The 12,791-nt window shown below is 40.1% G+C and overlaps 1 protein-coding gene across 6 annotated transcripts in view; it reads left to right on the top strand.

The window, feature by feature from the left end:
* The window catches only part of RHOH (ras homolog family member H), a 48,736-nt gene extending 36,168 nt beyond the window's left edge, over positions 1-12,568 (top strand). For 5 of the 6 annotated variants that reach the window (XM_019751991.3, XM_019751990.3, XM_074324582.2 and 2 more), the window contains 2 exons: positions 8,615-8,736; positions 9,043-12,568. In XM_019751991.3, the coding sequence (XP_019607550.1) occupies positions 9,240-9,815 (576 nt within the window). In that variant the 5' untranslated portion in view covers positions 8,615-8,736; positions 9,043-9,239 and the 3' untranslated portion in view covers positions 9,816-12,568. Of the gene's footprint in view, positions 1-1,814; positions 1,998-8,614; positions 8,737-9,042 lie in introns of those variants that run through there. The other variant, XM_074324581.2, reaches the window with a different exon arrangement.
* Positions 12,569-12,791: the final 223 nt, after the last annotated feature.

Here is a 12,791-nt window from a genome sequence, read left to right as displayed (position 1 = left end):
TTTCTTTCCACATCAGGGAACGTGCTATTTTACATTCTGTTTAGGGGTTGCCAGGATGGGGGAGTGTTAGGAATGTGGGGGAATTCCCAGAATATTATATATATATATGTTACAACATATTTATTTAACCAAGAAAGGATTAATATCATTAATCTCTAAAAAGATTTTAAAAACTCATTAAGAAATGATGACCACCTTGCTAGAAAAGTAGGTAAAACAGATAACTTAAAAAAGAAAAATTGTAAGTGGTCAATAAACAGATGAATTTTAATTTTCACTAGTCATAAATGAAATGCAAGTGAAAACAGATCAAATTGTGATATTTATGCAAGTGATAGTTGGTAGGGTGATGAAATGAATACTCTCATACCCTGCTTATGGGATATAAATTGGTTCAATTTTTTCATCTTTTGTTCCAGTAATTGTACTCATAGCTATTTTTACTAAAGAAATAATTGTATATTTATACAAATTTATTTTTTAAATGTTTACTCAGTGTTATGATAAAAATTAGAAACAATTTAAATGTTCAACAATAGACAATTGGTTAAATAAATAATGCTACATTCATATAATGAACTATTATATAGTCATTAAAATTACGTTTGAAGAATCTTAATGGAATAGGAAATATTTATGATGTAAACGTTAAATAAAAAGGCAAGATGCCAAACTATATATGAAGTATGGTATTAGCTTTGAAAAAAAATGACTCACTGAAAAAAAGAAACAGGAAAAGGTACACTAATATCTTACCGCTTTTGGTTCTAGGTGGTAGTTGGTTTTCTCCGTTAGGTACTTTCGATAGTTCAATGTTTTCTAAATGTTTTATAATGTGTATGTATTACTTTTAAAAAGAGTGTATAGAAATGGTCCAGAGAAATGAAGGGAGAAGTTAGTCTGAGTGGGGAGGACATCTTCAGTTTGATTGTATCAGCAAATAAGAGAGGGAATGTTGTTCACAGTGTCTTAAATATGATTGGTTGTTGAATGATGGTGGTGATTCTGGCACGGGAGAGGTAGGGAAACCCTGGGATGTGATGGTTTTCTTTGTTATAGATGGTACTTTAGAGCTAGGAGTTATCTTGAACTTGGTAGAGGTCTACCCAGACATCAGGCAGGTTTCATATTTTCCCAGTAAGTAAAGATCATACAGGGAGCTACTGTAAGTCTAAGGAGAAAACATAAAATCCTAAAGCACAAACCCTTGCCCCCTCACCTTGTCAGACAGAAAGGACCCGCAGGGCAGAGGGTCTTCCTTACTCTCAGAATTACTTTGATTTGTGATCTGGTTTTGTGTGTGTAATACATTTTCACTCTTGAGTTTCTTTTCCTTTAAGTTATTTTCATTATGACTTTTTGCTCTTTTGCAAAGAGCTAATTCTGCAGAACTGGGGCAAGGAGGGCCAAGAGAAGGTGGTGAAGGTAATTATATCAGTTAGGAAGTTAAGATTTCAGGTAATCTTGAAGTAACTTCAAGAGTATGCTCCTCACATTTTAAATTTAGGGTTCCCTAGTCTCCTCTCCTTTTTCCCTCTTCCAGAGAATTAATTTCTCTCTCTTCTGGGTTTTATAGTACTGGTACATAACAATATCGTCATAGCAGTTACTATTTGTGAGTGCGTTTTTTATTCCAGGCACTCTTTTGACAGACAGTAGCTCTAATAATCTTACAACAACCCTTCAAGGGGAATAATAATAAAAGTAAGTACTTCTATAGTACTCAGTCTGTGCTAGGCACCATTCTGTGTGCTTTACATGCACCAACCCCATATAATTACCCTACCATTACTCTTTTTTACAGTTGCGGAAGCTAAGGCTTAGTAACTTTGGTTACTAAGGTTAAGTAACTTTCATAAGATCACACAGCCAGTAGTTAGTGGAGCTGGGAGACAGTATAGTTCCAGAGTCCATGCTCTTAATCACTGTATTATACTGCCTCTATTGACAAAGGACTGAAGCTGAGAGAAGTCAAGCAATTTACCCAAGGTCACACAGTAAGTAGCAGACTTTGGAGCCAAACCCAAACTGCCTGACCCCAGAGTCTCTTCTCGCCTTCTTACTCTGAATTGCCTCTCTTTATATAGTAGGAGTTGTCTGTAATAAGTAAAACTTTTTCTGTAAAAGGCTAGAAAGCAAATATTTTATTTAGGCTTTGTGGGTCATAAAGTCTGTGTTACTACAACTTTGAGTTGTAACAAGAAAGCAGCCATAATTAATACGTAAATGAAAGAGCATGGCCGTGTTCCAGTAAAATGGTATTTATGGACACGGAAATTTCAATTTCATATAATACTCACATGTCACAGAATATTGTTCTTTTGATTTTTTTTCGACCATTACAAATGTAAAAACCCATTTTTAATTCACGGGCCACACAAAAACAGATGGTTTGTCACACGGGTGAGCCATAGTTTGGTAACCTTGCTTTACAGTATCATTATGTTATAGAACGGTTAGATATGCATATATTTGCCTTTTAGCTCTCTTTCCTCAAACAATTTTGCTTCGGCCCCAAAACGCATAGCCAACTGAGAACATACGAGTCTCTCGGTCAATTAAATTCACATTCCTTAGGAACAAATTTAAAGATTAGGTGACCATTTTTGAGCATGCCCCATAGGGGTTGCACCCTTGACTCCAAGCAGTTTTCCAGAATATTCCTTCCATTACTTTGAGAGAAGTTGTGTGAACTACATTTTCCCATCCCCTTAGTTTTGAGATGAGGTTCTGGTGTCTTTTAATGATACCTGGGCAATTGCCTAGCTGGCTAGCTTTATTTTTGACTGTAGTTGGACCAAGCTGAGAACTCTAGACCGTGGTGACAATTATTGTACTCCTGGGAGTGGCAAGGACCAGTCAACCCAGGATGGCTGGGACAGAGGAGAGGAAGAGTGCCACCGTCGCTGCTTGGCCTGGGCGTTGGAGGGTCAGGACTTCTGGCTCAGAGAGGCTTTGAAGATTAGGGTGTCGAGATAACAGGAGGCCTCCGGACTTGGTGATGTTCTGCTGTAATTCAACTGTGATATGGCTAAATAGAGTTCAGGCTTAGGAATGTAACTATAGCTTAGATCTTTGACTCTGGAGAACATGTATTAAAAGTTGTAAACCAGCATCTTGTAAATAAACTGTTAGAACAAAATCCATTTTGAATAGAGATGATCTGTGTATAGAAATAGACTGATCTAAAAATGATCCCATTTTGTGATTTTGAGGGGAATGTAATCGTTATTTGTAGCAATTAGAAACACGCAAGAAGGGTTCAGATTTAGTGAAATGAACTCTTACAAGAGGAAATTTGAGATTAAATACTACCTAAGAAGATGTTCACTGAAAAGGCAGTAACCTTATTTTAAAAAATACTTTTTACTGATGTTTAATCCACATGCAGATAAGTGAACACATTGTAGGTCTAGGGCTTGATGAATTTTCACACTGAACACACTTGTGAAACCAGCTTTCAGATCAAGAAATATGATACTTCTTGTGACATGTCAAGAGTTGGTTTATTTGTAGGAAGAGAATAGGAGTAGGGACCTGGATGGCAGGGATGGCTGAAAAAAGTAGCTTAAAACTGGGTTTGCGTCGGAAACCTCCTTTTATCTGAGATGCACTGGATAGGGCTGAGGGGAATTACGGGGTAGGCTGGGAAGGGGAGCTGCTGTAGCTTTGGAGTAGGACTCTATTTAGGTCTAACTTTGCCTCTGGTATTTCCTCACTGCGTGACTGTAGGCAAGTGTCTCAGATTTCAGAAGCCTGTGTAACTGTGAGACAGTGATCTCCATGAAGGCAGCAAGTGTCTCGTTCCCTATTAGGCCTCAGGACTCGTTACAGTGTCTGCCACACAGGAAGCTCTAAACAAAAAAATGTTTTTAATGTATAAAACAACTAATGAATAATAAATACAAAATACTTGGTACAGTCCCTGGAAGATGCTCAATAATGTAAATAAAAATCACAAAATGACCCACTGACTCAGTAATGCCACATTTGTGAATATGTTCACCAAGAAAATTGTCCACATAAAAGTGTAAAAGTGTATATATATATACATATATATATGCAGAGGGTGCCAAAAAAATGTATACATATTTTAAGAAAGGAAAAACTGTACTGAAATTGTAATACTCAATTTATACTGATAACAAAAGATAAATACAAATCATGTGTTTTCCTTCTTTTGGCTTCCCCAAATATATAATGTATATATCACACACAGACACACATCCTATATATACAGAGGTTGCCAAAAAAATGTGTACAGATTTTAAGAAAGAAAAAAACTACTAAAATTATGCTGATGGTAACCATTTTGAGCATCTCTCGTAATTGCAGAAGTCAAACGTGACTTGTATTCATCTTTCGTTATCGGTATATATTGAGCATTACAATTTTAATACAGTTTTTTTCCTTCTTAAAACATGCATACATTTTTTTGGTACCCTCTGTATATATGCATGTATATTTGTGTGTATATAAAATGGCACAGTTGTTAATTATGGTGAAATACTGGAAATAACTCAAAGACTCTGCTATGTCTGTGCAATTATGAATTGTTGAGACAATGGAAAACTGAAAACTGGCAGGTATGTAAACCATGTGGAAAATAAAAAAATATTTAAATCTGAATAAATGTTTAGAAGATGTATACAAGTGTATATTTGAGAATGAAAACTGAGTAAGGGTTTGGAGTGATAAAATTTAGAGATGGTTATCCTTTTGTTTCTACTAAGTTGCTTAAGAGTTTTTTGAATTGATTCTCTCTCCCTCTAAGAAAAAGAAACAAAATGAAGTTCCCAGTCCCGTTTGCCAGATGGGGAGCTCCATGGGTTCACACATCCCCAGCAAGGCCCGCTCTTGCCGTGATGTCCCTGTGACTGTGCATGGGTCACTGATGGAAGGTGCCGGCAGGAGATGAGTTGCTGGGGAACATGGCAATTTCCTAATCATCTAATTGTGTTAGATTTATGGCAGAATCTATTTCTTTAATGAATGAATTGGCTGCTGCCAGCACAGGTCCTCTGCCTGAAGCTCTTTTGAGGAGGATGTATTTAGATGTATTCTCCTTGTTTGACAGGCCATCCCTCGCCATGGCTGCCAGGGGCTCATATTTTTTAAAACAAACAAACAAACAAACAAACAAACAGCTGAGGATTCCATCAGCATTTTGAAGTAAGCCACCTCATAAAATCCAAATAACCAAAACCTGCAATAATAATAATTAGTTAATAATAGTCATAATTTCACCTTAATTTTATATCATGCTCTATCATTCTGAAGGGGTTTTCTCATAAAACAAACAAGAGTTATTTCCAAAAGTACAAGTTCTATGTAAAATTACAAGCACAAATTGTTGCTGTGTTGTTATCGTTTCCACCTGATCCTTATAAGCTCCATATGAGGATGGCAGGACAGGTCTTATTCCAGTTTCACAGATGAGGGATAAACACAAGAGGACCCACCATGTCAGCAGAGTGTGATAATGACTACGTTAGAGGTGTGTGGGGGTGGGTGTTATGGCAACACAGAGGGGGCACCTGATCTATCAGTGGGTCAGGTGATGAAGATTTTCAAGAAGAGATGGGAGTTGGGGCCTAAATGAAGGACAGTTCTCTCTAGGCAAACAGAGAAGCACAGAGTGTGTCTGAAGAAAGAATGATGGTAAAGAGTGGATATCTGTGAGTTGGGATGAGAATAGAGGTGAAAGCGAGACCAGGAATTCCTACTGGACAGCCCTCAGCTCTCCAGAGGATGAAATGGACTAGCCCTAAGCCTCCCCTTTCGTCTGCCATTGTCCCTTCGCGATAGTAGACAGAAGCACCTTTGCTTCCTTTCCCTCCTCCTCTCTCTGTGTGAACTGTGGGGGCTGGTTGAAGGCCTCCTTTCTGTGTGAAGAGGAGAAAGGGATGAGAAATCACGTTACTGAGACCTAAGAGGTTCTGAGATTGAAGGTTCCTTAATTCCAGTCTGATTTAAGTCCTAAAAGGGTCACTCAGTGGCGTCGCTCATGGCGTTATCTAAAGTCACTCTTGGTAACTCTTCTGTATTGAGAGACCTATAATTGGGGCAGCGCTGCCAGTTAGCCACTTGTGAAACACCCCTGAAAACCTGCTTCTATTTTTCACCCGGTAGCCCTTTTAGGGAGGATTTCTCCCTTTAGAAGGATTCCACTGACATCAAGCTCATCAACCGTTCGCACTGACGATGTGACCCATGGCGGCTCCATCTTGGGCACGTGTGACACAACATCTGAAGATGATCTGTCATGTCTATATAGGGCACTGCTCTAACCTGGACCAGAGCTGCTCCCCGCCTCTCCTCTCCCAGCTCCATATTTAGCCATCTGCTGAAGGCTACGCAGATTATCAAAGTTTATCATTTGTCTTTCCTGCTACGGAATAAGCAGAGGTTTATGTTCTTGTGGTCACTGTGGCAGGCAATAAAGCTTTCTCTTTTGTCCTCAGTTTTAATAGAACCACAGAGAAAGCTGGCATTGTCCAACCACTTTATTATTTGGGAAACCGAGGCCCTGAGAGCTGACTTGATGTGCCTCTGAGTGCCAGAACTGGCTGGGGAATGAACGTCACTTGACTGAACAGAGTCTTTTTCTCCAGTCTGATTCTTTGGAGCTCTCTAGGTGGCAAAGTTCAGACAGAATTGCTTTGTTCACATGATATTTTTATTTTTATGCTACCAGAAGAAGCCCCCCTGCCCTTTTTCTGTAGTCATAGCTGAGTATAAGATACACAGGGCCCTCCTGCCTGGAGAACTCTTTTTAGTGCTATTTCAAATTCCCTGCTTATAATTGATAATTGTTTATCATTATATTTAGTAATTATTATTTAACTGTGATATTAATAAGGACAACTTATTGCATGTTTGCTATGTGTTGACTGTATACATGTAGTATGTTTATAGTATGCACTATGCTAAGGATTTTATACATCTAAGCACCCTTAATACTCTTAACAACCCTGTGATGTAGGTATTACTACATTAATTTCACAGAGGAGGAAACTGAGGCTTAGGGAGGTTAAGAAACTCTCCTAAGGCTGTCGCACAGGTAGTCATTAGGGCAGTCCGGATTCAGTTCCAGGTCTACCTGACTTTAGAGCACATGTTCTTAACAATTTTGCCTCACAGACTTCTTTTTGCAGATATTTACTCAGGAAATTTGGCTTTTACTCAATCTACTAAGAAATATTTTATTTACTAACCAAAAGTCTGACATATGTATATTTTTCTTAGTTCTGGTTCTGCTAACACTGGAATAAAAAAAAAGCTTTAAAATGTCTTAAGAGGTCTTAGCTTTGGACTAAGTAACAAGGTGGTCAGAAATGATGCAAGTATTAATATTTAAGTCATCATAGGTCTAAGGAGCTAAAGTTTGAGACCCAATGACGCCCCCAGGGAGCATGAGATTGAACCGATGTGAGTCTTCAGCTGAACATTTGATACCCCAGCTCGTGTTATAGACATTTAATATTTGGCATTTTAAATGGTGGTGGAAATAGGTAACATGATGGCTCTCTATAGATCCCATATGCCAGGGTCTGTGTTAAGCCAGACTCTCCTCATGCTGAACCCTTCTAATAATTGCATGAAGAAGGTGCTTTTCTTCTTCTCATTTTTATGAAGAAACCAAGACTCAGAGAGGTTAAGTAACTTGGCTAAGGTCACCCAGCTCTCATGTAGTTGAAAAAATGAATAATCATATAAATTATTTATCTGATGAGATCATTTGCATAGGCTATGATGTCTAATTAAACAGAGACTGTGGGTCGACAAGGATAAACATGTCTTGGGAAGGAATGTCAGGATTTAGAGGAGTGATTTGTAAAAATCATGTTTTGAAGCAGACCTATAGGTCTGTTTTACATTGCTTTATATGTGACATGTGAGGAAGATCCCCAGTGTGGGAGCTTATAAGCCCAGATTGTATTAATAACCTTTACTCTGGATTTTGGTCTGAAAGTCTTTTCCTTTCTCTGAAGATGGGCTGGCCTTGTGACAATGTCTGTTGGTAGACGGGACACTGTCTCCAAGGCTGATCTCATTGTCTGGAGCTCTCTCACCTGCAATGCATGAGAATTTATTTGACCCTTTCATGAAATTCAGATTCTATCGTATTTATGCAGCCTTGTTAAAATGAGAGGCGCTGAATATGGTTACTTTTAAGCAAGTTATTTTGTTTAACCAGGGGCCTAGTAGAGCTCCTGATGCTTAGGTAGCTATCCAAAAATGTTGAAAGAAATAATTTAATCCTCACAACATCTCTGAGAAGTGGTTCCTAAATTTATCAAAATCTTGCAGAGGTGTAAAATGAGGCTTGGAGATCAAGTGACATGTGCGCAAAGCCGTATTGTTGTATAGGTAATGGGGTCTGATTTCAGATGCCGAAAATGCCAAGGACAGTGTGTCTTTTCTGTTATATTGGTAGCCAGTTTATGGAAAAACTTAAAGGGGAAAAACAGCAAATTTTTAGAGTTCCAGTGATTTCTTCTGTTTGACCTCAACACAAATTACCACATAAAGCAAGGACTGTCTGATTAATCACTAAATGAAAGGAAGTGCTTATAATATCTGTGGCTCATTACGTTTCTCTTTCTTGCAGTTCCCAAAGTTGCTGGGATCCATTAAACGCTGAAGATGGCGCGTGCTGTCAGTGGCCTTCCTTAATTCTTGGAGCGGAAGCCAGTAGAGAGCTGTTTGAAAACGTCTCATTCACACACACAGGTTGCTGTTGAGGTCTTTTTCATGTTTTGATCAGAGCGGTTGCTTGTTTTTATCAGTTTTTATCACCAGGCTGATTTTCGAGATAAGAATCAGCTTATGTGCCTTGACTGGGTGGAGCTGTGGGTGCCCTAGCTGGGCGATACCAGATCCAAGCTTTATTTGCTGGGGAAGAGTGGGTTAGATGGGGGGTGTGGGACGGCTGCATTGAGGTGGGCCCCATGTTTAATTAGTTTCCCAACGAGGAAGTGCCCCATTCATCAAAAAGGGAAAACAGACTCAATTTTCCCTCTTCTCTTTCTGTTCCAGTTGAAGACCAGACTTTGGAGGTTTTCAAAGTAGATCGAGGTCTCCCTCAGGTGGACAGAGAGAAGGCACATTCTGAAGTTTGCTGCCAGAGGTCCTGAGAACTCAAACCCATCTGGTTTGCATTCCCTGTGTTGAATGGCGTTTGCTTCAGCCATTCAGGGATTCTGAACTTGTAACGAGGAACCCAGGCTGGGAAGATGCTGAGTTCCATTAAGTGTGTGCTGGTGGGTGACTCTGCTGTGGGGAAAACCTCCCTGTTGGTGCGCTTCACCTCAGAGACCTTCCCGGAGGCCTATAAGCCCACGGTGTATGAGAACACCGGTGTGGACGTCTTCATGGACGGTATCCAGATCAGTCTGGGTCTCTGGGACACAGCTGGCAACGACGCCTTCAGAAGCATCCGTCCCCTGTCCTACCAGCAGGCTGATGTGGTCCTGATGTGCTACTCTGTGGCCAACCAGAACTCCTTTCTGAACCTGAAGAACAAGTGGATAGCTGAAGTCAGGAGTCACTTGCCTTGTACCCCCGTGCTGGTGGTGGCCACCCAGACTGACCAGCGGGAGATGGGGCCCCACAGGGCCTCCTGTGTTAATGCCATAGAAGGGAAGAGACTGGCCCAGGAGGTGAAAGCAAAGGGCTACCTGGAGTGCTCGGCCCTTAGCAACCGGGGGGTACAGCAGGTATTTGAGTGTGCCGTCCGAACTGCCGTCAACCAAGCCAGGAGACGCAACAGAAGGAAGCTCTTCTCCATTAATGAGTGCAAGATCTTCTAACCTGCGAAACACTTCACCCAACACTCGTTTGCTCACCCCAAAGACTAATGGGGACAGAGTGAGCAGGCAGGCAAGCAAGGGTTGATGTTCTTCCTGGGTATATCCTGAGCAGTGTTTCCTTTGGATACAGTTTTTATGGGACTTGGCCTCTGGATATTTTTGTTAAGAACACTTGGCAAATGAACTCCTCGCCCATTCCAACTAGAAGATCTGTTGAGAAGCTGTAATGAATATTTCATCTCCAATTAAACAACTAAAATGGTCTTCATAATTTTGGACAATGATGTGAGTTTTCCAAATAATTCCATATTTAAAGACACATTTTATTTAAAAGATAAAATATAGAGCTCTTACATATAATTACTTTTCACACTTGGGAAGTTTTTTCCTACATACTCACAAACACAAACTGCTGTTATGTGTGAAACAACCTTATAGGGTTTTGCCCTGTCTGTAGTGTTATTTTCTCCTGAAGTAATAATTTTGTGGAAGACACTTGCCTGCTAGATTTTACTAGGGAATTGAATTTTAAAAGGACCGTCAACTGGTCCTTACAATGAATTTTCTACCCAGCTGTTTTTCAATTTGCATATAAAATACAGTTCAATAACATATGATACTTTAATACTGCTTCACGATTTTGAACAGCTATTACTCTATTCTCTGTAACTATTTTTAAAAAGCATTTCTTATTTATGATGTTACTTTTCACCCTAAGAACGTCAATTATGCACTAAACTATACCTCTTTTGTTCACCAAAATTGACTGAATTAAAACCTTTCAGGTAGAGAATCAGATTTCTCCAAGTAATAGCAGCAGAGCTTGAAACAGAACTAAAAAAGTTTCACTTTCATTGCTGCAGATTGCCTGCATCTTCCAACACTGGCTCCTAATTGGTCTTGTGACAGAGCAGGCTCAACGTGTGGGAATCTGGAGAATTTGTTATTTGAGCTGTAAACTGAGATGGCATGGCAACATAATTTATTAATTTTAGGATCCAATCAGAGCAAGTAGGAAGGTGTCTACATATATGTGTGTGTAAGAGAAAGAAGGAAGAATGTATAGCTTTTTCTATTTCGTGAATATGAAGCACCTGAGTAAACAAACAAACAAACCAAAAACCCCAAACAAACCACAAATTCCAAGAACAGGGAACAGGAAACCTGTATAGCAATTTTCAGATAATAAAAAGTTCTCAGGGCAAATATTGAATAAATGGTGACTTCCCCAAACCCCATTTTATCTGGTTAAAAGCAATGGTATGATCATCTGTTAAAATTAAGAACAGAAAACTGTGTAACTTGAGGAAAAAATTGTGAAGGTTGGCACCCAGGTATATAATTTACTCACCTAGTCCAATAAAACTCAGAATCACTCTGAACCATGTTTATTAAAGTACATCACTGTCGTGGTATAACTTGGCCATTACACAGAAATGGTAAGGCAGTTGACGTAAATGACTATGATTAGTCTTACATTGACATAACCAAACTAGTTTTTCAATTTCCTTATGTAGTCAAGTCTTTATAGCTGTAACCAATGTCAAACTCAGATGTGTGCTCATCTCCACACTGCTTTCTTTCTGTCCTCTTCTCTCACCAATGTCCAGTAAAAGGCCTGGGACCTGCATCTTAGTCTGTGGGTGCTGAGGTTCCCTCATTCCCTGGGTTGACGTACCTGCCTTCACCCAGCCATCTCCAGCTCTCCAGTCCCGTGGCTTGTCCTTGCCTCTGTGTCACCTATGTCCCTTGACTTGAGAGCCCCTATATCTAGCTCCTGGCACTGGGTGTCCAGAGGGTTGAAAGGCTTGAAGGGTGACCAGGCAGGGGAAGCGATGGAAGCTCATCTCTAATATCCCTGTTGATTATCATCCTCTCCTCCAACACGCAAACAATCTTAAATAACTCAAGCAGATTTTTCCTTCAGGGCCAGTCTTTAGGTGGGGGCTGTTTAGCGTGTTAGCAGGAATGAACTTCTATTCACTAAAATTGGCTATCCCCAAGCTTTACTTTCTAGTTAAAGGGAGATGAGAGATGGGTGTGTTTGAAAATGGGGAGACCTGGGTACCAGATTCTAAGTGAGGGAAGAAGAGTTGATGCCATGGTGGAAGGGGTGAGGAAGGGAGGGCCAGAGAGGGCCTCGGCAAATGACTTTGTCTTCACCTGGGCAGACACACAGATGAGCCCTCTGCCTTTTAGCAGGAGCCAAGCTTAAACGCTCCCTCTGGGAACCCTCACACCTGAGAATAAAAAATCCATGATCATACCCTCCCCAGTGATGGGACCTGGCAACATTGAGGCCAGCGGTGTCTGTCTCCCTACCACACTATGAGTTCTTGAAGACAGAGTCACCTCCTCTGTGTCTCGGTGTCCAGCACAGGGACGGAACCGTAGCTAAACAAACTTGTGTTGAATTGGAGGGCGAAAGACAGGAATTGGGCTGCTGTGCCACCAAGTGGGTATAGGAAAGAAGCAGACCCTCATTAGCCTTGCAGGGGTAAGTAGTGAAAATAGGTCATTTTGTTGGAATCCATGTAATGTATATTCTACGTGAGTGTATATTTATTTTTGCCTGCCTAGACGCAGGCACATGTTTCTTACACTTCAAAACTTGCGGTACTGTTTTTGTAGACTATTGTATGTTGATTCTTAACTAATCCACATAGCAACATTAAATGTGTTAAATATGTTTAATATTTGTTAATAAACAAATATTAGATATGTTCTTTTTTATATTAAAGAGTTGATTTGAATGTTTGAGTTATTCATCCTCTTCTGTGTTACTTTATAATGACTATCTAAATAGGGCAACAGCCTCTAGTGTGATGAAACCAGGCTGAATGACAAGAAAGCTAAAAGCGTCCTAATGGCTACTGTTTTGCTGAGTGTTTCGAATGTGCCGGGCAGTGTGCTCAGCACTTGGTGTTTAGGTGGGCACACTATAACGAGTCCCATCTTACACTAGGAAACTGAGGC

The sequence above is a fragment of the Rhinolophus sinicus genome, chromosome 1, assembly GCF_057876585.1.
Source record: "Rhinolophus sinicus isolate RSI-liver-muscle chromosome 1, RSI-T2T, whole genome shotgun sequence".
Taxonomy (NCBI): Eukaryota; Metazoa; Chordata; class Mammalia; order Chiroptera; family Rhinolophidae; genus Rhinolophus; species Rhinolophus sinicus.
Note: the sequence above shows the minus strand (reverse complement) of the source record. Positions and strands in the feature narration are given on the sequence as shown.